General features: G+C 35.1%; 1 protein-coding gene across 8 annotated transcripts in view; it reads right to left on the reverse strand.

The window, feature by feature from the left end:
- The window catches only part of SENP6 (SUMO specific peptidase 6), a 138,756-nt gene that overhangs the window by 21,756 nt on the left and 93,923 nt on the right, over positions 1 to 23,077 (reverse strand). For 7 of the 8 annotated variants that reach the window (XM_069066996.1, XM_069066997.1, XM_069066995.1 and 4 more), the window contains 9 exons: positions 21,634 to 21,866; positions 19,545 to 19,715; positions 13,832 to 13,865; positions 12,166 to 12,354; positions 10,816 to 11,042; positions 8,866 to 8,978; positions 8,635 to 8,751; positions 2,832 to 2,954; positions 2,192 to 2,284 (listed from right to left, as the gene is read on the reverse strand). In XM_069066996.1, coding sequence (XP_068923097.1) covers positions 2,192 to 2,284; positions 2,832 to 2,954; positions 8,635 to 8,751; positions 8,866 to 8,978; positions 10,816 to 11,042; positions 12,166 to 12,354; positions 13,832 to 13,865; positions 19,545 to 19,715; positions 21,634 to 21,866 — 1,300 coding nt within the window. The remainder of the gene's footprint in view (positions 1 to 2,191; positions 2,285 to 2,831; positions 2,955 to 8,634; positions 8,752 to 8,865; positions 8,979 to 10,815; positions 11,043 to 12,165; positions 12,355 to 13,831; positions 13,866 to 19,544; positions 19,716 to 21,633; positions 21,867 to 23,077) is intronic. The other variant, XM_069066999.1, reaches the window with a different exon arrangement.

The raw sequence follows: 23,077 nt of genomic DNA on the forward strand, positions 1-23,077 counted from the left end.
GTAGTCCCTTTTTTCCCCTCATCCTTCTTTGCTGGGGCAATTTTAACTCTGAGTGACCTCAAAGACCTAATTTTAGTAAAACATAAATCATAGGATATGGAAATTAATTTTCAGGAGACAAAATTTCAGGAAAACTAGTTTTCATATTTCTCTATGCATTTATTCTGATGTTTAAATATGTATCCTTAAGAGTTAGGACTACATATATGTAAAAATTTGTGAGAACCTAGAGCATAGTTTTATTTATTTTATAATTTCACAATGGAATCCTGGGGAGTCATTCTCAACTTTCCCTTCATGAACAGCAGCATCAGGAAAGGTCTCAGGCTCTGGTACCATCACTAACTGTGAAGATGAGAGAATTTATCAATTCTAACTGCTGACTATCATTCTTATGGGTTCAGGGCAGTTTGCCACTAAAGAGCCTGTTTCAAGCTTTCGCCCTCTTAACCCGCTTATTAGATAAAAATAATAATAACCATAATGATTACAGAGACTATCATTTATACAGTGCTTCAAGGTTTACAAGTGCTTTACACATTATTTTACTTCATTCTCACAACCCTGTGAGGAAGGTGCTATTATCACCCTTATTTGACCCATAAGGAAACTGAAGCTGACAAGGATTATACACCAGTAAATGATGAAGGGAGAATTTGAGAACATTGAGACCTTTTCCTCCTTAACAACAACTTCTCTACTTTTGTGTTTGAACCTTTTCCCTTCCTACTCCCCTGGCAACTTATCTTGTATTATCTCTTCTCTGTAATTTTTAATACCTCCTTACCAACTGATTCCTTCTGTGTTGCTTATAAATATGTTCATATTTCTCTTACATTTAAAAACATGCCATGTTGCTACCATACTGTCAATTTATCATCTTTCCTCTCTTATAAAGCCAAAGGCAAAAAAAAAAAACAACAACAAAAACAACCCCCCCCCCTTTTTTTTACTCTTTTACCCACCTTCCTCCCAATTTGCTTTTCAACCCTTATCTTGGCAACTGAATTTTGATGCCATCACAACTGAAGTTGCTTTTTCTAGCATATTTTCTGTCGAGCAAATTTTCTCTCTGGGTTTTCTTCCTATTATTTATTGACCAATCTTCCTCAGTCTTCTTTTGAAGGATCATTATTATCTCTGCAGGTAAACCCTTGGCCAGTACCAGGCTCTTTCTTCTTTCTATATTCTTTCAGTGCTCTCATAGCTTCTTGATTAAACCATCATTTGATTACCAAGTCTAAATATACAGCGCTCATCACTCTCCTGAGCTCCAGTTCTGCAATTCCTGCCAAACATGTTCACTGGGACATCCAACAAGCACCTTAGTCAATATGTTCAAAACTGAATTTATTATTCCCTCTCCATAAATTCCTCCTTCTTCAAGTTCCTATTTCTGGTGAAGGTACTACTCTTCTAGTAATCAAGGTCTGTAACCTCAAAGTTATCTGTGACTATTCACTCACTTATCACCCCATCTCTCTTTATCAATTACTTACAACCTTGCTGAATCTACCTCTCCAAATTCTCTTTCCTCTGCCCCATTCTCCCCACCTCATCACATCTCAAATATATTATTATTACAACACACTCCTAAATGGGCTCCTTATATCAGGTCCCTTCCTTATCTAAGCTCTAATACACAGAGCTGCCAAAATGATATTCTGAAAGCATAAGTCTGATTACATAACTCCCAAATCAAGATATTTCAGCAGATCCCTTCTGACCTTGAAAATCACACTAATGGAATTATATATGAAAGAGGATATTGATAGCAAGAAAAAAAAAATGTTTGAAAACTGTCCAAATTGCTGAAAAGTACTCGAACAATTATGCTATAGTAATATATGTGAAAATTTTATGATCCAGCAATATCATTTAGGATTCATTTGAAAATATTGAGTAGCTTGCAAGAAAAAAAAATCTGTTTGATAACTGTGTCCAAATTGCTGAAAAGTACTTGAACAATCATGCTATAGTAATATATGTGAAAATTTTATGATCCAGCAATATCATGTAGGATTCATTAGAAAATATTTAGTAGCTTACAAAGCATGAATATATACAAGTTCTTACTAAGAGATGTTTTGTAAAAGTAATCAATTAATAGTTTATTTGGTTTTACCCTGAAAACAAATACTCTAAAAACACTACCACAAATATTGTAGATACAAAGAAAATTTCTACTCACGCTTCATTGAGGGGAACAAAAATAAAATCCTTTTCAAAAATATCTACGTGCCGAGTCCATGTTTTAACACGCCCATGTCGCTTCTGCTGTATCCTATAAGATGAAATAAAGAAATGATGTACTGTACGCATTTTTTATGCATCAAAAGGTCTCCCCACTGTTTTATAACCATATTCATTTTCAAACAAAAACTGATAGACTCCATATGATATAAAACATTTAGGAGTCAGAAAAAAGAAAACAGGCTGTGACCAAGTCAAATCTTCAAACTAGTATACTTTAGGGAAGTCATGAGTACGAGTATGCCTTGCACTTCCTGTTACTAGCTATCCACAAAAAATAAGTCATATCACCACTGGTATACTATCAGTACTCTATCTCTGACAAGAACGAAACACTCCCTCACGCCATCCTCCTCCAAAAGAACCCCCTTAAAACAACAACTCAGGCATAATATGCAGACTGCTTTTAGATCTGATAAAAGCACACTCCACGAAAACACGCTCCCCCCTTACTTCACAGTCTAACATAAGTGAATTGTTTTTATGATGTTGCCAAATACAATTTTCTGATCAGAATAGCAAGTTATAACATTTATTAACATTTCAAGAACTAAAAAAATTTTTTTAACTCAACTTACGAAAGGTTCGTTGTTTCATGAAGATTTCTTCTCTCTCTTTGATTAAGGCGTTTATAGAAAAAAGAGCTAAAGATATGAATTCGGTCAGCATCTTCTTTATTCAACTTTTCAAGTACCAAATACCTAGTTCAGAAAAAGTTAATCCCATTATATTTTATTGTGTCAACTTATTATTTTAACAAAAACAAGAAAAAAATTGCAGGGATCAAATAGGAATTTAATCCAAAATATGTATTCATTTCCTAGAACTGAAACAAATGACATATTTTACTTGGTTCCTTAGTGATGACCCACACACATAACATCCTCTGAGATAAACTCAAATACAGAAAAGTGAAACTATAACTTGAAGCTTTTAAGTATTTTTATGGGTTTTTATCTAAACTATCACAAAATGCCTACCAATTTCACATTAATTTTTCTACCATAAAATTGATATTGTTAGATCTAAAGCTTTTTCATGATCCTCAGGATTTAATTCCACACCTGTTTATCTGCCCAGCACTTTCTACACTCAGTGGGACTGCAAGGTTTATACATGAGATAAAGTTGCAAGAAAGAAGCAGGAATTACAACATATTATATCTATTCCTCCTTTTCACTGTGAAATATTTGTGTGATTATCAAGAAATTACCTATAGTTTAGTTGAACTCACAACAAAAAGTCTTTCTATTTACTGTTCATTATAATATCATACTTTAAATGTTTTACACTATAGCCCTATTCAAACATCACTTGTTTCTCTTGTTTAAAAATAGAGTTTAGAGCACTGCAGCAAGAATAAAGATAGAGCATGAGCTGTATTCTTGACAACAATACTGGTATATAATATTTCTAAGTTTCAGTTTTCTTTGTTATAGAAATAGCAAAAGCATTATTTCTTCTTTGGCAAGAAGTTGTGAAAAAAATAAACGTCTGTGAACATGAAGTCTCTGGGATTATTTTCTTCATCTGTAAAACAAGAGTTTGGACCAAACAATGGAACCCTTTCGGTTCTAAAATTCTATGTTCTGGGGTGGCCAGGGAGCACAGTGAGTAAGAGCACTGGCCCCAGAGTCGGGATGACCTGGGATCGAATCTGGGCTCAGATACTTAGCGCCACACCCAGAAATAACTGGCCATGTAACCGTGAGCAAGTTACTTAACCCCAACTGCTTAAAAAAGATAAAATAAAATAAAATAAAATTCTATGCTCTTTAGCAGTAAATACCAAAATTCTTTTATCAAATTATTTTTTTTAAATAATTCACAAAACAAAGGTACTGAATTTTATACAAAATAGATATTTACTGAATATTTACTCAATTGCTCTGACATCAATGAAATCTGATGCTTATAATTTCTAGCACATCTGAAATTTACATAAATTGGTATGTGGTTAAAAGAAATATCATAAACCTTTGACCCAGCAATACTACTTCTAAGGTTGTATCCCAGAGAGATCATAAAAATGAGAAAACGACCCATGTGTACAAAAATATTCATAGCAGCTCTTTTTGTGGTGGCCAAGAACTTGAAACTGAGATGATACCTATCAATTGGGGAATGGATAAACGAATTGTGGCATATCAATGTCATAATGGAATACTACTGTGCTATAAGAAATGATGAACAGACAGACAAGAGAAAACTGAAAAGACTTCTATGAACTTATGCTGAATGAGGGGAGCAGAACCAGGAGAACATTGTACATGGTAAAAGTTATAGTGTGCAAGGACTGATTTTGATACTTAGTTCTTTTCAGCAATGCAAAGGCCTAAAATAATCTCAAAGGACACATGATGGAAAATGCCAGCCACATCCAGAGAAAGAACTATGAAGGCAGACTATTTCTTTTTGCTTTTTTTTTCTTTCTCACGGTTTTTCCCATTCATTACAATTGTTCTATGCAACATGACTAATATGAAAATGTATTTAAGAGGAATGTATGTGTAGAGCCTATATCAGATTGCAAGCTGTCTTGGGGAGGGAGAGTGAAGGGAAGGGGAGAAAATTTAAAACTTATGGAAGTGAATGTTGAAAGTGAAAAATAATTTAATAAACTGGGGAAAACAAACAAAAAAAAGACACATCTAATTATAAGAAAATCAATGTTTCAGTTCTTATGAATGAAGAAATCTATTTAGTACACTTGTTAAATGTGCAATAACGTGATTTGACACAAAAATAACTCAATCACTTTGAATGCCCCAAAGTAACACAAGCACTGAAGCCTAGAGTATTATTAATCAACAACTAGTGCTGAGTAAAGCAGATCACATGCATCTGAGGAAAAGAAAAGCTCAAAATTAAAAAAAAGAGAATATAAAAAGCATTTCCCACCAATAAGAACACGTTTTTTTCCCTTTTCTCTAAATATTACTGGCTGACTTCAGAAGCAGAAGTTGTGGTGTAAACTTGAAAAATAAAGGCTAAATAAAGAAACTAAACTTAGAAAGTCTCAAAGAACATTAGAGATGGATGGGCTCTTGGAGATCAGCTTGTCTGAGAAAAGGAGTGAGAGAGTAGAGTCCCATTACAAATTATACATGTGCAACTTTCCATTTGCAAACAAAACCTATTTTGGCCATAAGCATGCCCGCTGCCAATCCTTAAAGAGCTCTGGGTTCTTTCCATGTTACCCAAAGCAGTTTAATTCCATCTCTAATCTTCCTTGAATATCTTTTCTACATTCTATCTGTGTAAAGAGATGCCAGAACTGAATGTTTCCAAAAGATTGGATAGTTTTAGGTAGATCAGCAAAATAGCTCCGATAAAGAGGCTTGTTTTGTAGCCAACTTGTTAGAACTGATTTATTTTGTACTTGAAAATGAATGAAGGTGGGGCGGAGGCAAGATGGCAGAGTCAAAAGAGGACTTCTGCAGGGCTCCGGCTCTCACCTCCTCCAATTCATGTAAAAGGTGACTCTGAAGAAACTTTGGAGCTAAAGAACCCACAAAATGACACAGAGAAGCTAACCTCCCACTGAGGATAACCTGGCAGGCTGGCAGAAAGCAGCCAGCACAGTGCTCTGGGAGCTGACTCCAGCCCCTAAGGTTTTAGCCCCAGGGTGGGCCTGACCAGCTGCCAGCTGGGGGGGACTTCAGATCACCAACAGCTGTGGCGCTTTCCAGAATTATCAACACATAGATGCAAAGGGCACAGTGAGAGGTGAGTGCAGTGTGGAATTTGGGATCCAGTAGTTGGAAGTGTGGTCAGCCTCTGCCCCCAGGGCGAAAGCTGCTGAGGTGCAGCCACGTGGCAGCTTCAGGTCCTGGCCTGCAGATTGTAGGGGGACCAAGTGACCAGTCTGAGGGGTATCTCTCTTGCTTTAACCTGCTTGAATCTGGATTGAGGTCTAGGGTGGAGGTCCTGGGGTGTGTGACCAGCTTGCCAGAGTGAGTGGAGGCTTCAGAGAGGGCACCCAACTAATACCTTCAGCAGCTGAGAAAACCCCAGCATTTGGTATGAAGTTCCCCTGTCTGGTGGCATAGTCCCACTGTGGCAAAAAGCCCAAAAGTCAAGTAATTGAGTGGCAACATGAGCAAATGAGAGAAGTAAAGTAAACAGAGCAACCCAACTTTACACTCATATTTTGGGGACAAAAAGGATCAAAGCATGGAACAGGAGGAAGACAGTAAAGTCAGCTCCTGCACCAAAAGCTTAAAAGAAAAATATGAGCTGGTTACAGGCCATGGAGGACCTTAAGAAGGATTCTGAAAACCAAATAAGAGAAGTAGAGGAAAAGCTGGGAAGAGAAATGAGACTGATGCAAGAAAATTATGACATGAGAGTCAACAACCTGACTGAAGAAAATAACACCTTAAAAAATAGACTAACTCAAATGGCAAAAGAGGCTCAAAAAGGCAACGAGAAGAAGAATGCCTTAAAAAGCTGAATTGCCCAGAAGGAAAAGGAATCTCAAAAGCTCACTGAAGAGAATCATTCCTTCAGAATTAGACTGGAACAAATGGAAGGTAGTGACTTTATGAGAAATCAAGATACTATTAAACAGATTCAAACAAATGAAAAAAAATAGAAGGCAATGTGAAATATCTCACTGGGAAAACCACTGCCCTGGAAAATAGATCCAGGAGAGATAATTTAAAAATTACTGGACTACCTGAAAGCCATCATCAAAAAAAGAACCTAGAAATCATCCTTCAAGAAATTCTCAAGGAAAACTGCCCTGATGTTTTAGAACCAGAGGGCAAAATAGAGGTTGAAAGAATGCACCAATCACCTCCTGAAAAAGATCCCCAAAAGAAAACTCCTAGGAATATTATAGCCAGGTCCCAGAATTCCCAGATCAAGGAGAAAATATTACAAGAAGCCAGGAAGAAACAATTTGAATATTGTGGAAACACAAACAGGATAACCCAAGATCTGGCAGCTTCTACACTGAGGGATTGAAGGGCTTGGAATATGATATTCTGGAGGTCAAAGGAGCTGGGATTAAAACCAAGAATCACCTACCCAGCAAAACTGAGTATCATGTTTCAGGGGAAAATATGGTCATTCAGTGTAACAGAGGACTTTCAAGCACTCTTGATGAAAAAACCAGAGTTGAATAGAAAATTTTACATTCAGATACAAGAAGCAAGAGAAGCATGAGAAGGTAAATAGGGAAAAGAAACCATAAGGAACTTATCAAAGTTGAACTATTCACATCCCTACATGGAAAAATGATAATTGTAACTTATGAAAATTTTCTCAGTATGAGAACAGTTGAAGGGAATACAATACACATATACATCTACATAGGAGGGTATATGGGTGTATGAATACATATGTGAACGTGTGTTTACATGTATATGGGTATACATAGATTAGAGGGCACAGGACCAATTTAACAGGAAGGGATGATACTTAAAAGGTGAAATTAAGAGGTGAGAGAGGAATGTAATGACAGGAGATGAGGAGACAGAATGGGGCAAACTATCTCATATAGAAGAGGCAAGGGAAAATGGTTACAATGGAGAGGAAGAACAGGAAGGCAAAAGGGAAGGGGTCAACCTTATTCTCATTGAATTTGGCTCAGGGAGGGAATGACATACATACTAAATAGGGTATCTCACCCTACAGGAGAGTAGGAGGGGAAACAGATGATGGAAGGGAGGGCAGGCTGGAGGGGAGGGAAGTTGGAAGCACCCACTTTTGAAAAGGGACAGGATCAAAGTAGAGAATAGAATAAGTGGGAGATGGTATAGGAGGGAGGGAAATATAGTCAGTCTTTTGCAATATATCCATTATGGAAATGTTTTGCATAGCTACACATGTACAACCTATACTGAATTGCTTATCTTCCCTGTAAGGGTGGGTGACGAGGGAGGAAGGGAATGAATGTGGAATTCAAAGTTTTAACATCAAATGTTTAAAATAAATACACACACACACACACTATTATTAATATTATTTTACATGTAACTGGGAAATAAGACATACAGGCATTGGGGCATAGAGATCCACCGTGTCCTACTGGAAAGTCGGAGGGGATATGGGAGAAGATATGGGAGAGAGAAGATTGGAGGAAGGGATATTTTGGGGTGGTGGGTAGGGGAAAAACAGGGAGAAAATTTGTAACTCAAAATCTTGCAGAAACGAATGATGTAAACTAGAAGTTAATAAAGCATTTGATTAGAAAAAAAAGAAAATGAAGAAAATATTCTCTTCAATTTGTCTGACATATTCCTCTTTAACATACTCTAGTAAAAAATTTAATGTATACAGAAAATGAAAGACAAAATTGTAACAGGAATTTTACAATAAATGATCACATGTCACTAAAAACATAGTAAAAATAAAACAGAAAAATTAACTTACTTTAAATAAAAATCTATAATAACATCATTTAAAAATTCTCCTTCATTTAGACAGTGTAGATCCTCATTAGTAACACAGATACCTCCCTTAGCTGGAGGTGGTGGATATACTATCAATCTGAAACAAAAGAAAAACAAATATATATATATATATATATATATACACACACATAAACACACGAGCATATTTAAGAGAAAATAATATGTTCTTTAAAAGTAAAAAAATTCTCACTTTTCTATAGGACCAATAAAGACCGTATGTGGTTCTCCAATTTCCTCGTCCTCATCAAAAAATTGGAACTGTGGTGGTATGTTTCTTAATTGTATTTTGGGTTCAAATGAAACCTTGTAGAGAAAGTTAGAATAAGTATTAGTTCCCAAAACCAAGAAGACATCAACTTCTCACTTTCATTATCAATAATACAAATACATGAGGAAAATCACCTAGATTGTTTTTTAAAGTTAAATAACTGAGGCTGAAAAGGAATCAAGAAAGCACTTCCTTGTATTAGACTTTCCAATGGGACAACAAATGAAATCGGTGGCATAATTTTCCATTTTTGATCAATAGTTTCAATCTAACCAACATTCATTAAGCAATCATTGGATGAAAAGGCATTGTGTTGGTCACTAGAACTGTCCTTGTTCTCAAGGAGCTTATAGTTTACTGATGAGAGGGAAGGGGAACTGATATGATAGGAAAAATCAGAGATCCAGAAAAAACATTACTAGGAAACTTTTGAACTTTCTGTCGTTGAGGGGAGTAAAAAAAGATTTTCTACTATGAAGATACCACATGACTCTAGGTCAGGGCAGCCACAGCAGATATTTTAAATTCTCATTTATTTTTTTTTGTAGCAGATTCTTCTGAAGCCAAATCCCACAGAAGACGACGCTGACTTCTACTGTTTCTTTAATCTTCCTATTCAATTTTGTGAGTACTTCTACTTTTGCCTAAGCCTATATCAGTCTTTATCTAACTGTACCAAGCTTGTTATCACAGAAGAAAAGCCATGTCAAAATGATAGGGCATCAGGGGCGGCCAGGTGGCACAGCAAGTACGAGCACCAGCTCCAGTGTCGGGATGACCTGGGAATTGAATCCAGGCTCAGACACTTAGCACCCACCCAGAAACACCTGGCCGTGTAACCTTGAGCAAGTTACTTAACCCCAATTGCTTAGGGGCGGCCAGGTGGCTCAGCAAGTAACAGCACCGGCTCCAGTGTCGGGATGACCTGGGGATCAAATCCAGGCTCTGATACTTAGCATCACACCCAGAAATAACTGGCCGTGTAACCTTGAGCAATTTACTTAACCCCGATTGCTTTAAATAAAAAAAATGATAGGGCATCTAGGTGGTGCAGTGGATAAAGTATGTGGCCTAAAATCAGGAAGACCTAAATTCAAATATGACCTCAGACTAGCTGTGGCACCTTAGGCAAGTTACTTAACAGCTATTTGCCTCAGTTACCTCATTTGTAAAATAAGGATAATAGTATTGCCTACATCACAGGATTGTTGTGAGAACAAATAGAATAATAATTGTAAAGTGCTCAGTACAGTGCCTCAATACTATATAAATGTTCACTATTACAACAGCCAGGTAAAGCATATAATAAATGTTAGCTAAATTTAGCTTTTTCTAAGTATTGAAGCATTCAGAATATTTGTTATATTTACATATAGTGATAAACTTAATAGAATTTTATGATTATTTAGCACTTTGGGTTATTAATAACTGCAAACATAGCTCCAAAGTCACAGCAATGAGTACTACTCTTCTAGAAGCAAATAAACATACTGTCAATAAAAATACAACACTATTCCATCTCATATAGTCCATCTTCAAGATAATCAACAAAGGGATGCACTACACCAAAGCTACCTGCAAGCTGAGCCATGAGGAAAAGGGAAAATGAGAGGAAAGAGGCAATGAAAGAAAGCAGGGAGTAAAAAAATAAAAAAGACAAGAGGTACATATGTGAATAGTAGAATGCAAACAATAAGAGCCTCTGATGTGACTACTGCCATATCTTAATTGTACAAGAACAATCTGATGCCTAGACTATTTAACACAACAAAAAGCTTTGTGATAAATTCAATTATATTTAAGATTTAAAAATTCTAAGTATTCCTTAGAGGACATCACAATGATAAAGATATTTTAAAAAATATAAATTACATTTTTTATTTTGCTTTCTTTTTGTAGAGAACTTGCTTTGGAAACTTCTTCATAGGTTTTTGTAAAAGCAACAAGTCTTCCATTAGCCTCTTCAAAGGAGATTTTCACAAAAAAATCAGGAATATTATTTCTGATACCAATTTCAGTAATGATATTTTCAAATACTATATTTGCCTGTGTATCAAGGCCAGTTTCAAAAATTAAAATAATATATTGTTCTTCAGGACCTAAAAAGAAATAAATGTACATGTAAGCATATAATAGAGCTACAATTCATTCTGAAACATAAACACACTATACTAGCTGCAGGGTCCTCTGTCAGGGACATGCAACTTCCTAGAATAGTATCTATGATCCATAATGCCCAGAACAGAGTAAGTACTGAATACCGTTCACCAATTTCAGTAGTATAGTTGTTAGATGGAAAAGGAGGAGCAGGTCCTTGTCTTTTGAGTCTATCCTGAAGCAATAAGGGAAACATGTTCCAAATAACTATGCCCAAAGAGCTATAGAACTGTCCATACCTTTTGAACCAACAGTACTACTTCTAGGTCTATATTCCAAGGAGTAGAAAAAGAAAAGCACTTGTAGGGACAAAAACAGAGCAGTCCTTTTGTGATGACAAAGAACTAGAAACTGAGGGGATGCCCATCAATTTAGGAGTGGTTGAATAAATTATGGTATTTGAATGTGATGGAATACTACTGTAGGAAATGATGAAGGGGATGGCTTCTGGAAAACCTAGGGAGACTTACATGAAATGATAAAGAGTGAAGTGAGCAAAATCAGGAGAACAATCTATACAGTGTCAGCAAAATTGTTAACTGTGAATGATTCAGTAACTCTGATCAATATAATGATCCATCACAACTCCAAAGGACTCATGATGTAAAATGCTATCTATCCACCTTAAGACAGAAAACTGATGGACTCAGAGTAGACTTGCAGTGCTTTTTAAAATGTAGGGGTCACGAAAAATAAAACGCATAATGGATCTGAGGTTTTTCTGGCAGTGCTTGCCTGTGTGGCATCGTGCAAATTCATTGCAGCCTTGGTTCTGAACACAAAGCAAGCACACTTTGCCCTGCACATGCCCTCAGGACACACAATACTAAGTTACTTTGCTGAAAAGGGGTTAACCATCTCACTTCAAGATAAGCTGAAATAGTAGACGAATTTAACAAATATCAACAAAACAAAAGCTGAGCAAGTATTATGACAAAAGCACTAAACTAGTAAGTATAAGCAAATGGTTTCTGATATTGAACCCCTCCCTCTATACCAGACAGAATACACGTACATATAATTACTTGGCCCCACCCCAATTCGCAAATTGCCAATTTAACTTACTTTCTCCTTCACAATCATACCAAGAATTATCCCTCTCTCGATTCATCTTCAGTTGCATTCTCAGGCTATGACAAGCAGTTGGTATTGTTTGCAGAAATACTACAGGTAACTTTCTGACACTACACCATTCACATTTAGTAAGTTCAGAGGTTTTCAAATCAATCTCTTGTATATCACCACTTTCGAACTCTGGAGGAAAAAAATCAGTAAAATATTCAATTCTTTATTAAATTTTCTTGAAGGGTGTTCTTACTACTGTTAAAGTAAAAGAAAAATAAAACTAAAAATAGAAGCAACTTACTGTTTTTAAACCACTTTTTAGTAATAATAAATTCCAAATCTTTACAATTATAAATTATGTGTGCAAACGTATGATTTAGCATAGCTTATGTAATAAAAATTCTTTTTTTTTTCTTTTGTCTTTTGGAGGGTAATTGGGGTTATGTATCTTGCCCAAGGTTACACGGCTAGTTTTTTTGTGTGGGTGTTAAGTGTCTGAGGCTGGAACCAAATTCAGGTCCTCCTGACTCTGGAGCTGGCGCTTTACTCACACCACCTAGCCAACCGTGTAATAAAAATTTTCAAATTGGCACTGAAATATTGTTGACATTACACTGAAATACATTAAGACACTTATAGACTTATGCAAAGTATTAGGTTTTAGGAAAAAGGTAGCAGACCCCAATTACAGATAGTCCAAATTTCTCAAAGCAACACTTTAATTAACCGTGAAGTGAAAAAAAAATGCAGAATTACAATTAGTGCTTGTATTTAAGGAATACTGGCTGTAGCCTCAAACCAGATAGAAGGGTAAGACAAGTTCTATTTCATAAAGTATACTTTTAAAAAGAAAAGGTGTGTGGGTAATGGAACTACTAAAGTAGCAGAAACAGCTAACACTTAAATAGTGTTTTAAAATATCAAATTAATTTGAGGCTCACATCTGTAGAGGAGTTAATTGCAAGCATTTTCACCTACATTTCAGAAGTAGGGCAACAAACTAAGAGTGGTTTAATGACTTGAGGCAGCCTGGTATACTGGAGATGACGATGGATTTGGATCCAGAGAAGTCTGGGTTTCAATCATGTTACTCATTAGGTGACCCTGCACAAATTATATAGATAAAACCTTTCTCAATGGGCCTCGGTATTCTTATCTGTAAAATGGGAGTGTTGGGACTCAATATTCTCTAAACTCCCTTCCAGTTTTAAATCTTGAGATAAAATGTAAAAAACGGTGATACTTTAAAATGCTCTATAAATGCTATTATGGTGACCCTTGTCAAGATCACATAGCCAATAAGTTGTAAGGGGCCAGGTCCTAAACCCAGGTATTCTAGCTTGTCTTTAGCTTAGACTACTAGCTTAATCTTAGTTATTACATGTGCTTTAAGCTAAAACTAAGCTTACTAGACTTAACCTTATTTATTTTTTATTCTTTACCTACTCAAAGAAGATCGAAGAAAAAGGAATAATATTTGAAGAGTACTTAAGTATCTAATAAAGATAATGAAATGGCTGCAGTTATCTTAATAACTGTTCCTTAAACATCAAATCATCTAATAATGTCTTTATGAAATCTACTTTAATCTATAATCTACAATACTTTATACTTTAATCAATGGAATGATAAAAAAAATTTTAAAGGAAAAAGAAAAAGGTCTTACCCTCTAGATGAATCTTGATAAAATCTAAACAAAACTGTAAAAGAGGAATAGTATTAGCATTTTTTATTGTCCCAAATATACAACAGAAAATGATAAAGCCTGAAACAGCTCATACTTCTATAGGAACTGATTTGTTTTTTTTAATAATAGTTCCAGATATAGCCTGCCACATAATCAAAATGAATCCCATTTTGTAATAAATACAACTTAACAACTGATAGACTGGTCAATACAAAGAACAGAGGTAAAGTTGCCTTTCAGTGGTCTAATTTGCACTATCATAATAATTACGCATATTATTCTCTCAGTCCTATATACTTCAACTCGGCATTAGATCACACAAATCTTCACAGATTTCAGATTTATTATTTCTTACAACACAATAGTATTCCATTACATCCATATTCTAATCTATGTGGCTGTTACTGAATTTATGGACAATCACAAAATGTGCCACCATGAATGTTTCTGTATTTATGGGATTGTTATTACTGTCTTTCATTTAGAAGGCATACAGACCTATTAGTGGGGGTTTAGTGACTCTTGCTTTTTTTTTTGGAAAGAGGAATGCAAGGCAATTGGGGTTAAGTGACTTGCTCACAACCACAGAGTTAGTTAAATTAGTGACTATAAATTATTCAGAATTTTTTTTCCCTAAAATGTCTAGATGTTCTACTAATAGCTTTTGTAATTATATTAACCATGAAGCCCTTTCAACACTATTTCCATTTTTTAATCTTCTTTGCCACTTTTATTATTCTGAAGTGAAACTTTAAGGACTGACTCAATTTTTATTTTGTTTCTAACTGATATGGAAGATCTGGGCTCAAATCACTGTTTTTCTACTAAATTGTGAGACCATGGATGAGTTCTGAGTTGCTTCTTCTGAAGTGTGGTCTTCTCTTTTGTTTATTTCTTAATTAAAAAAAAATATTTTATTCAGGTTCAGAATCTGTGCTCTAAGAAGTATGTCAAACTCTTTAAAAAAATTGTTTTTGGAATGTCAAACTCTTACTGTAGAAGGGGAAATTATTTTAAGAGAAGTACAGAATATAGAATATGGTAGTCTGAAACTACTGAATGTTCTACAGAAATACCTAAAAATAAATAGAGAAATATTTCCCGTGGTTAAGCTGAGTTAATAAAAATGACAATATTACCTATATTAATTTGTTTATTCAGTGTCATACCAAACAAACTAACAGAAGATTATTTATAGATCTAGAAAAAAATAATAGAATTCATTTATAGGTAATGCAGGGTCAAAAATCTCATAGGAAATAATGAAAAAGTACCAAAGAAGGGGACCTAGGAGTACCAAATCTCAAATATTACAATGTAGCAAAATGATACGTTAAGAAATGGTGACTGATAAGTGGAACAAACTAGTAACATTACACACAAAGGCTAATTAATCTAGTTGTCTATTGTTCAATAAATCCTATGATCCCATACAAGAAGGCAAGGACAGATACAGAAATAATTAAATGAATGAATGAAGCAACCTGGAATAAATTAGATTTAGACTAACACATCCCACTATATACTAAAATAAGCTCCAAATGGATACAAATACTAAAGATATAAAAATGATCATTAACAAATCAGAAGAGTAAATAAGAAATTAGCTTTTAGAGTTTACAGATGGAGGAAGAGTTTATGACCAAAGAGTAGAGAAGACCACAGAAGAGAAAGTGGACAATTTTAATTACATAAAACGTAAAAGCTTTTGAATAAATAAATTAATGCAAATAAAATTAGAAGGCAAATATTAACTGAAAAAAATCTGCACCAAGTTTCTCTGATAAAGTCTTATTTCCAAGATGTATAGATATGATTCAAATCTGTAAGAATAAGAGTCATTCCTCAACTGATAAATGGTCAAAGGCCATTTTTAAAGGAAGAAATCTAAGCTATCAATAGAAAGATGGAAAATATTTCAAATCACTAGTAATTAAAGAAAAGAAAATTGAAGCAAATCTTGAGGATCCACCCCACCAAACCCATCAGGCTGGTAAAGATGATAAAAAGTATAAAAATTCAAAGATATACACATACATACAAAAAAATAGTTCCTCTTTTTGTACTGACAAAGAACTGGAAACTGAAACAAATTGTAGTATATTAATATATATGTGTACACACACACACACACACACACACACACACACAGGAAAATTATTGTGCCATAATAGAAGATGAAACGGTTTATGTTTTTCTATGAACTGATGAAGAGTAAAGTCAGCAAAATCAAAAGAACTAACAATATTATGTAACAATGTAACAAGACAGACATTTTTGAATAATATAATGACTCCAGATTCCATTCTATGTTTTCTAGAAGACATATGTTCCAGAGGACTCTATGTTAAAACAGGCTACCTGAGAGAGAGGGGTGATGGACCAAAGATGTAGAATTAAGACAAGTTTTTGGACATTTTCAGAGGGGAGATGGTGGGAGGGAGAGAAAATAAATTTCTGTTTAAAATTATAAATAAAATTGGAAAGGGACAGCTAGGTGGTGCAGTGAACAGAACACCAGCCTTAGAGTCAGGAGGACCTGAGTTCAAATCTGGACTCAGACACTTAACACAAAAATGGGCCACGTGACCTTGGGCAAGTCACTTAACCCCAATTGTCCTACCTTCCCCCCTCCAAAAAGGAAAAAACAACAACAACAAAATTGGGAAGAGAGGAGAAAACTCTCCTCATATCAATGCAGATGTGTATCTTATAGCCTTGGAAAGTTGTAGGAATGTAATAAGAGATTACTCTCATTTGATCCACACAGCAAGTCAGGGATATCAGTATTATTATTTTTTATCTCCACTTTATTGATGAGGAAACTAAGGGAGATAGCTTAAGCGATTTGCCCAGATTTAGATAGCTAGTAAAATTCAAATTCAGGCCTTCTAGATTCCAGGAATAGCACTCTACTCCTTTGTTACCTTGGAATATCTGGATGAAGCTAAACATCTACAGGGAATGCTTCATTTGTAATCTGTGTAGGGCAATCTCACTAGTGGATGAATAGATCTGATGAACCTGTCTACTTCTTTTATGCTTCCCTTGATATTTGTAGAGGATCACTTAAAGTTACCTCTGTGGTTATCTATCAAGTATTCTTGAATGGTCCTTGGGAGGATTCATTTTCATCGACTGAATCAAATAATCAAATTAAACAATAAGCATAGTGCTATACTGTATTCCATATACTTTTGGCAAACGTGACTAAAGAGATGGTATACTGTAGAGAATCATCTCTAGACTCTTTCAATTAATACTCATGTGGCAGGATCTTGAGATCCCTAACCATCTTGGTTTGGGAACAGTCCAGCTCCAGCTTTTTCAATGTCATTCTTAAAAGCAGTACCCAGAATAGAAAAGACTATTCTAGATGGTTTAAACAAAAAGATTAATACCTCTTTAGACACTGGTATTATGTGTCTCTTAAAGCAGTCTACCATTATATTAGCTATTTAGGGTTCCCATATTACAGTGCTGACTCATATTAAGTTGTAGATCTTTTTTTTTTCCTTCAAAGCTTTAGCTAGATATACTTGTTTCAAGTAATTGATATTTCTGAAATCCATTTTTTGAACCCAAGTATAATAACATTTATTGCTATTAAACTTAATCTTATAGAGTTGGTATCTAGTAAAACTTTAGAATTTCATTCTGTTATCTTTATATTAGTCATTCCATCTAGCACTGTGTAATCTATAAATTTAAGTAAGACTTTAGTCAAGTCACTGATAAAAATGTTAAACAATAAATGATCAAGCACAGATCCCTGGGCACTGCAAAAGATATCTGGTTCTAAACTGACATTGAATCATTAATGATAATTGTTTGGATCCAGCTTTTTAACTAGTTCTGAATACACTCGCTAATTTGATCATAAAAAAAGAGAACAACTTCACAGGGACTTCATTATCTTTTTATTAAAAATGCACTAGAAGAAGTAGAAGTGCAACTAAAGGGAATTAAATGAAGAATGGCTACACCTAACTAAAATATTATGTACTTAGAGAAACTTTGTGCTGAAGATGACAATTCCAAGGCATTCCAAAGATCCATTTTCAAATTACCTTTAAAAAAAGATTCCTTCTTGTCCAGCTCAAAAAAGATTCCACTAGGAAAAAGTAATAATAGTGTAGTCAAATCCTACAAAAGCTTGTTTTCCTACAGCATTGTTCTCATTGTGTAAAGTTCCAGGAAATGCAGAGCTCTCTAAATGAGACGCATAAAGTCTTATGAGTTTAGTATAGCTATCCACACATGAAAAACCAAATGGATACAAAATAGCCATTGTCCAGACTATCATTCATAGCTAAATGGACATCAAAGCCTGCTATCTATCTATGTAGCTAAGCATGGACAGAAAACAAAGATGGACAATTAACAAGAAGAGAAGATGCTGGAATACATTTTAGAAAATGTAGTGACTTTAATGACCTAAAACTTCTCCCCTGAAAGTTTCTTCTTTTGAACACCACTACTGGCACACAAATCATGTAACCCAATGATTTCTGAATAACTAAATCTGCAGGTGACCTAAGATTCAGTGTAACTTTCAAAAAGTCATAGGATATTACCAAATATTACTTGTGAGAAAGTAACAGACTTCAAATAATAACAGACTTGAAACACATGCTTGGTTGAAACACACACACGCTTTAGAAAAAATTTTTAAAAGGAATGGTCATGTTGGGCAAGTCTTCTACAGACCTACAGAAGGAAATGTAAAAAGTTAAACAGATTGAAAAGGGTCACTCAGTTATGGTCTTGACGAGTGAAGGGGACATCCACTTGACTGAAATCACATATCAAAGTTTGTAAGTATAAGGTCAGAAGGATTCAAATATTTTCTAAAAATACAAATAACTTGTTGGGAATATGGAGCCAAAAAGAATGTCTAGGGGAATAATCCTCTATAGTACTAGACTTTCATAGATATTGGAAATTATTGAAAATCTATACCTACTTTTTTCTTATTAGTTCCCTTAATAATCTTTGAATATACAGATTTGTAGATAAATGAAAGCACATTTGTTTCTCCTCCCCCCATTAGGTTGTCAGCACTACATCATCAAACAACTCCTTTCAATTGCTCAAATAAAGTTACCTTTCTAGGTTTCTCTGGACTCTCATGTTTGTATTTCAAAGTTCCTACTCAGCTCTGATCTTTTCATCAGAAATGCTTGAAAGTCTTTTTTTCCATTAAAGGTCCATTTTTTCCCCTGTAGGATTGTATTACATTTTGCAAGGTAAGTTATTCTTGGTTGCAAGCCTATCTCTTCTGCCTTTTTAAATACTGCATTTCAAGACCTCTCATTTATGGTAGAAACTACCAGGTCTTATGTGATCCTGATTGTGGTCTTTTGGTTCTTAAACTGTTTCTTTCTGGATGCTTGCTGTATTTTTTCACTAAGTGAGGAGCTTACAATTTTGACTATGACATTCCTGGAACTCTTCCTTGTGGGATTCCTTTCAGGAAGGATCAGCAGATTCTTTCTATCTATACTTTGCTCAAGTGACAAAGCAATTTCAAATCAAGTGCTGTACTGTGAATTTGAAGTTATGAAGTTTGGACTTATAAAATCAAAGCAAATTATTATCATTGTATACTGGCTGTAGATAAAGAGAGAGATTTTTACACTGCAATTTAAAATCTCACTTAGAAACAATAAAAAGCAAAGAATGTACTCACAATTACAGGCTCTGCTACCATACGCCGCAGAGTTCCTATGCGTATACTTCGACAATTTAGAATGACACTTTCAAAGTGACTTGAGAAATTTAAAGGCGTAGTATCAACTAAAGTTTCTGGAGAAGTAACTTTACGACGTTTTAGGGGTGTATTCGGTACAGAATTGCCAAACTGTAAGAGAAGAAAATTTTCTGGCTTGAGTTTTTTTTTTTTTGGAGTGGGGAAGGCAGGGCAATTGGGGTTAAGTGACTTGCCCAAGGTCACATAGCTAGTAAGTGTTAAGTGTCTTGAGTCCTGATTTTAACTCAGGTCCTCCTGACTCCAGGGCCAGTGCTCTATTCACTGAGCTACTTAGCTGTCTCCTTGCTTGAGTTTTAAAAAATAGACCCCAAAAAGGAAAAAAAGTATTTGTGTCTGTGAATCTGCTCCAGAAAATCAACTTCTATGTCCAAGAATAACATCTAAGAGAAATTAAAAGTTTTTAGAACACAATTATGTTCATTCTATGATATCCTAACTAAAAGAAGTTTATGTAGGGCTCTCTACGGCATTTGAACCTCATGACAATCTTGAAATCATGTCAATCCTCAACATTCACATGTTTAACTTTAGCTACTTCAAGCATTTGCCTGATTTTATTATTAGTAGTGACCTAATTTTCACTTATATGTGAGCAACTGTGTACATCTGTGGCTATATGCAACAGAAGAAAGAAAGGAGAGGTGTGATGCACGTAAGCCTATGGAACAGCTAGTATTCTATTACACACTTCACTGGTCTTGTTTACTCTACCTGTGAAGAACTCCCCGTGTATTTGTTGTATGTTTTCATTATTTGCCTTTAAAACTCAAGTTTTGTGTTACAAATTATGCCCCCAAAGCACAGCTCAAGTACTTTGGGCTCTAAGCCCAATGAGCAAAGTTAGTAATGTGGCTTAGTGAGAAAATAAAGGTGTTAGATAAACTTCATGCTAGAATGTCTGTAGCAGCTGTTAGTGGAAAGGTTGGCATTGACAAATCAGTGATTTGTTCTATCTGCAAAAAGGAAAAAAAGTATTTGTGTCTGTGAATCTGCTCCAGAAAGAGCTAAAGTAACCTTTCAGGTATGTGATGAAGGAATCAAAAAATAAGGAAAAGTGGCTAAGTTTGTAGATAAAAGAGATGGTAGTCACCCCCACTCTCTCTCATCCCAAGGCTTGTGCTTTTCATCAAGGAACAGTTCAGCCAAAAGGGAGATTAGAGATGGCAGATTACCCGTTTCCTCATAGCCCCTGCTTCTCCCTGTTCAGTTGTTGTCTCTCCTTTTCCCTGTATTTTCTGGGCTATTACATGGATACTGTGTTAGGAAAAGTGCATATTATCAGAATTAATATTTTGTTGCAAAGTACTGTATCAGAAAAGTATATTTATAGCAATCTAGCTAAAGATTAGTTTTTGGTGGTCACAGGAACCTAACCCCCTATCTTCCCACAGGTTTAATATATATCAACATTTGTGTTTTTGACTATTGTGTTATTTTCTAGGAATATAAGAACCCCTGTGAAAGTTAGGGATTAACTGTAAATTCTACAGGTATTAGCATCCTTATTTTATAGATGAGAAAACTGAGGTTCAAGATATATTCAATGACTTGCCATGGTCACACAGCTATTAAGTGTTAGAGGTAGAATATGAACTCAAGTCTACTTGACTCAAGTACAAAAAGATAATAATAAATAGAATTTGGTTTGATAATAAACCACAGCCAAAATTAGTGTAATAAAAAACTAAGGTGCCTAAATCCATTTATAATTTTTCAATATGCCTTCTCTTCAGAAAATAGATAAATCAGTGCATGATTATTTAAATTAAAAAGGATCTTTTCTTTTCAAAAGGATAACTCCTTTAGAAACAGAAGTTCACACTGAAAATTCAGGTCTTTAATCTAAGATTCTAAGTATATTGTGTACTGAGCACTATATTAAGTCCATAAAGGATGTGTTCCTTGACCACAGGGAGCTTAATCCATTCCTCATAACCACAGTAAAAATAGATGAGTGCACCTACACAGTGTCTTGAATTCTAGACATTCACTATAAAGGAAAGAATACCTGATCTTTCATTCTTGCTTTTCTTGGTATTGTGACTACCAGTTCTGATTCTGCTGCAGTACTTCTCCCTCTATGTTCTAATGCACAGCTGTTTTCTTTTAATGCAGCTTCTACTTTTCCTGTAGAGGGTGCTGGGGAAGAACGTGCTGAATCTGCAGGTCGAGGTGATATACTTTCTCTTCTATTAGTATTCCCACTGTCAATGTCATCCTCGTCATCACTGGACAAAATTACTAGAAGAAAAATAGAAGCTTAAGACATTTTGCTTTCAAATTTTGTTTAAAAAAAACAACACAAATAGGTTGTGATACTGGACAAATATGCTAGACAACATTTGGCTTTCCCCCAGGCATTATCCACCACCACTCTAAATGACTGAATAGCTAAATATGAGAGCAGTTAAAGCAGGAACAGAGAAAGAATGGTGACATTTTCTAAAAAAGGTCAAATTTGTTCCTATCCCTCTCCCTCCAAATTATAATACAAATGAAAATACAGCTACAAATTAATAAGCAACTATCACGACAGAGATGTTACTGGAAAAAAAAACTAATTAGCTAAAGAGGAATGTACCAGAAAATACTGCATATAGTAATTTACTAACTTCTTTGTGAATTATTCCTTAGTATCTCCTTTGGAAAACAAAAACTTCTTTTATTTTGTAGGACAAAGCATTAAACTTGATGGTCAGTCTTCCAGGAAGAGGAAACAAGACTCCCCTTGAAAATGGAAGAACCTACTTAGGGTCCTAATATGTAAATTCGATTCAGCTCCATATCTATTTATATAAACATTTGAACTAAGCATTAGAATCTAGATAAAGATTTTTTTTTAATTCTGGTACTGAAGGACTTTAGGAGGAAAAGGGAAGAATATCACATGTACACAGATAAAAGCATTAAGTTAACTGAGTAAAAGTATTGTCTTCACTTTTGTATTTACATCAGCAGCACTTAGTAAACATTCAATAACTTTTTTTGTTATTTCATTCACTTAGGCTTGTACTTAAAGCCCTATACAACTTGGAACCAACTTATCTTTTCAGGTTGACTGTACATTATTTTCAACCCCCTCCCCATGATGTGATTGATGCAGCCAAAGTGGCCCTCTTTAGGTTCCTCACAGAGGAACATTCAACAGTCCATCACTAAGCTTTGACATGGGCCACCCCCTCTGCCTAGGATAAATTACCTCCTTACCTTTGTCTCAGAGTTACTCTTCTATTTTAAGATACAACTCAAGTACCATTGTTGCCATGAACTCTTTCCTGGTCCCCCTCCCCTCCATCTCCCCCATAGTTAATGTCTTTCCCTCCCCAAACTACCTTGTATTTAGTTGACTTGAATTTGTATCTATTCACTTTTATATTATGCTGTATATGTTGTCTCCCCAGGAGACTATAAGCTACTTCTTGCTATTCATTCTTTTTACTTGTCCCCCTAGC

This window comes from Petaurus breviceps, unplaced genomic scaffold, assembly GCF_028583685.1.
Source record: "Petaurus breviceps papuanus isolate PSGF00001 unplaced genomic scaffold, PetGlider_PUasm1.0 90734, whole genome shotgun sequence".
NCBI lineage: Eukaryota > Metazoa > Chordata > Mammalia > Diprotodontia > Petauridae > Petaurus > Petaurus breviceps.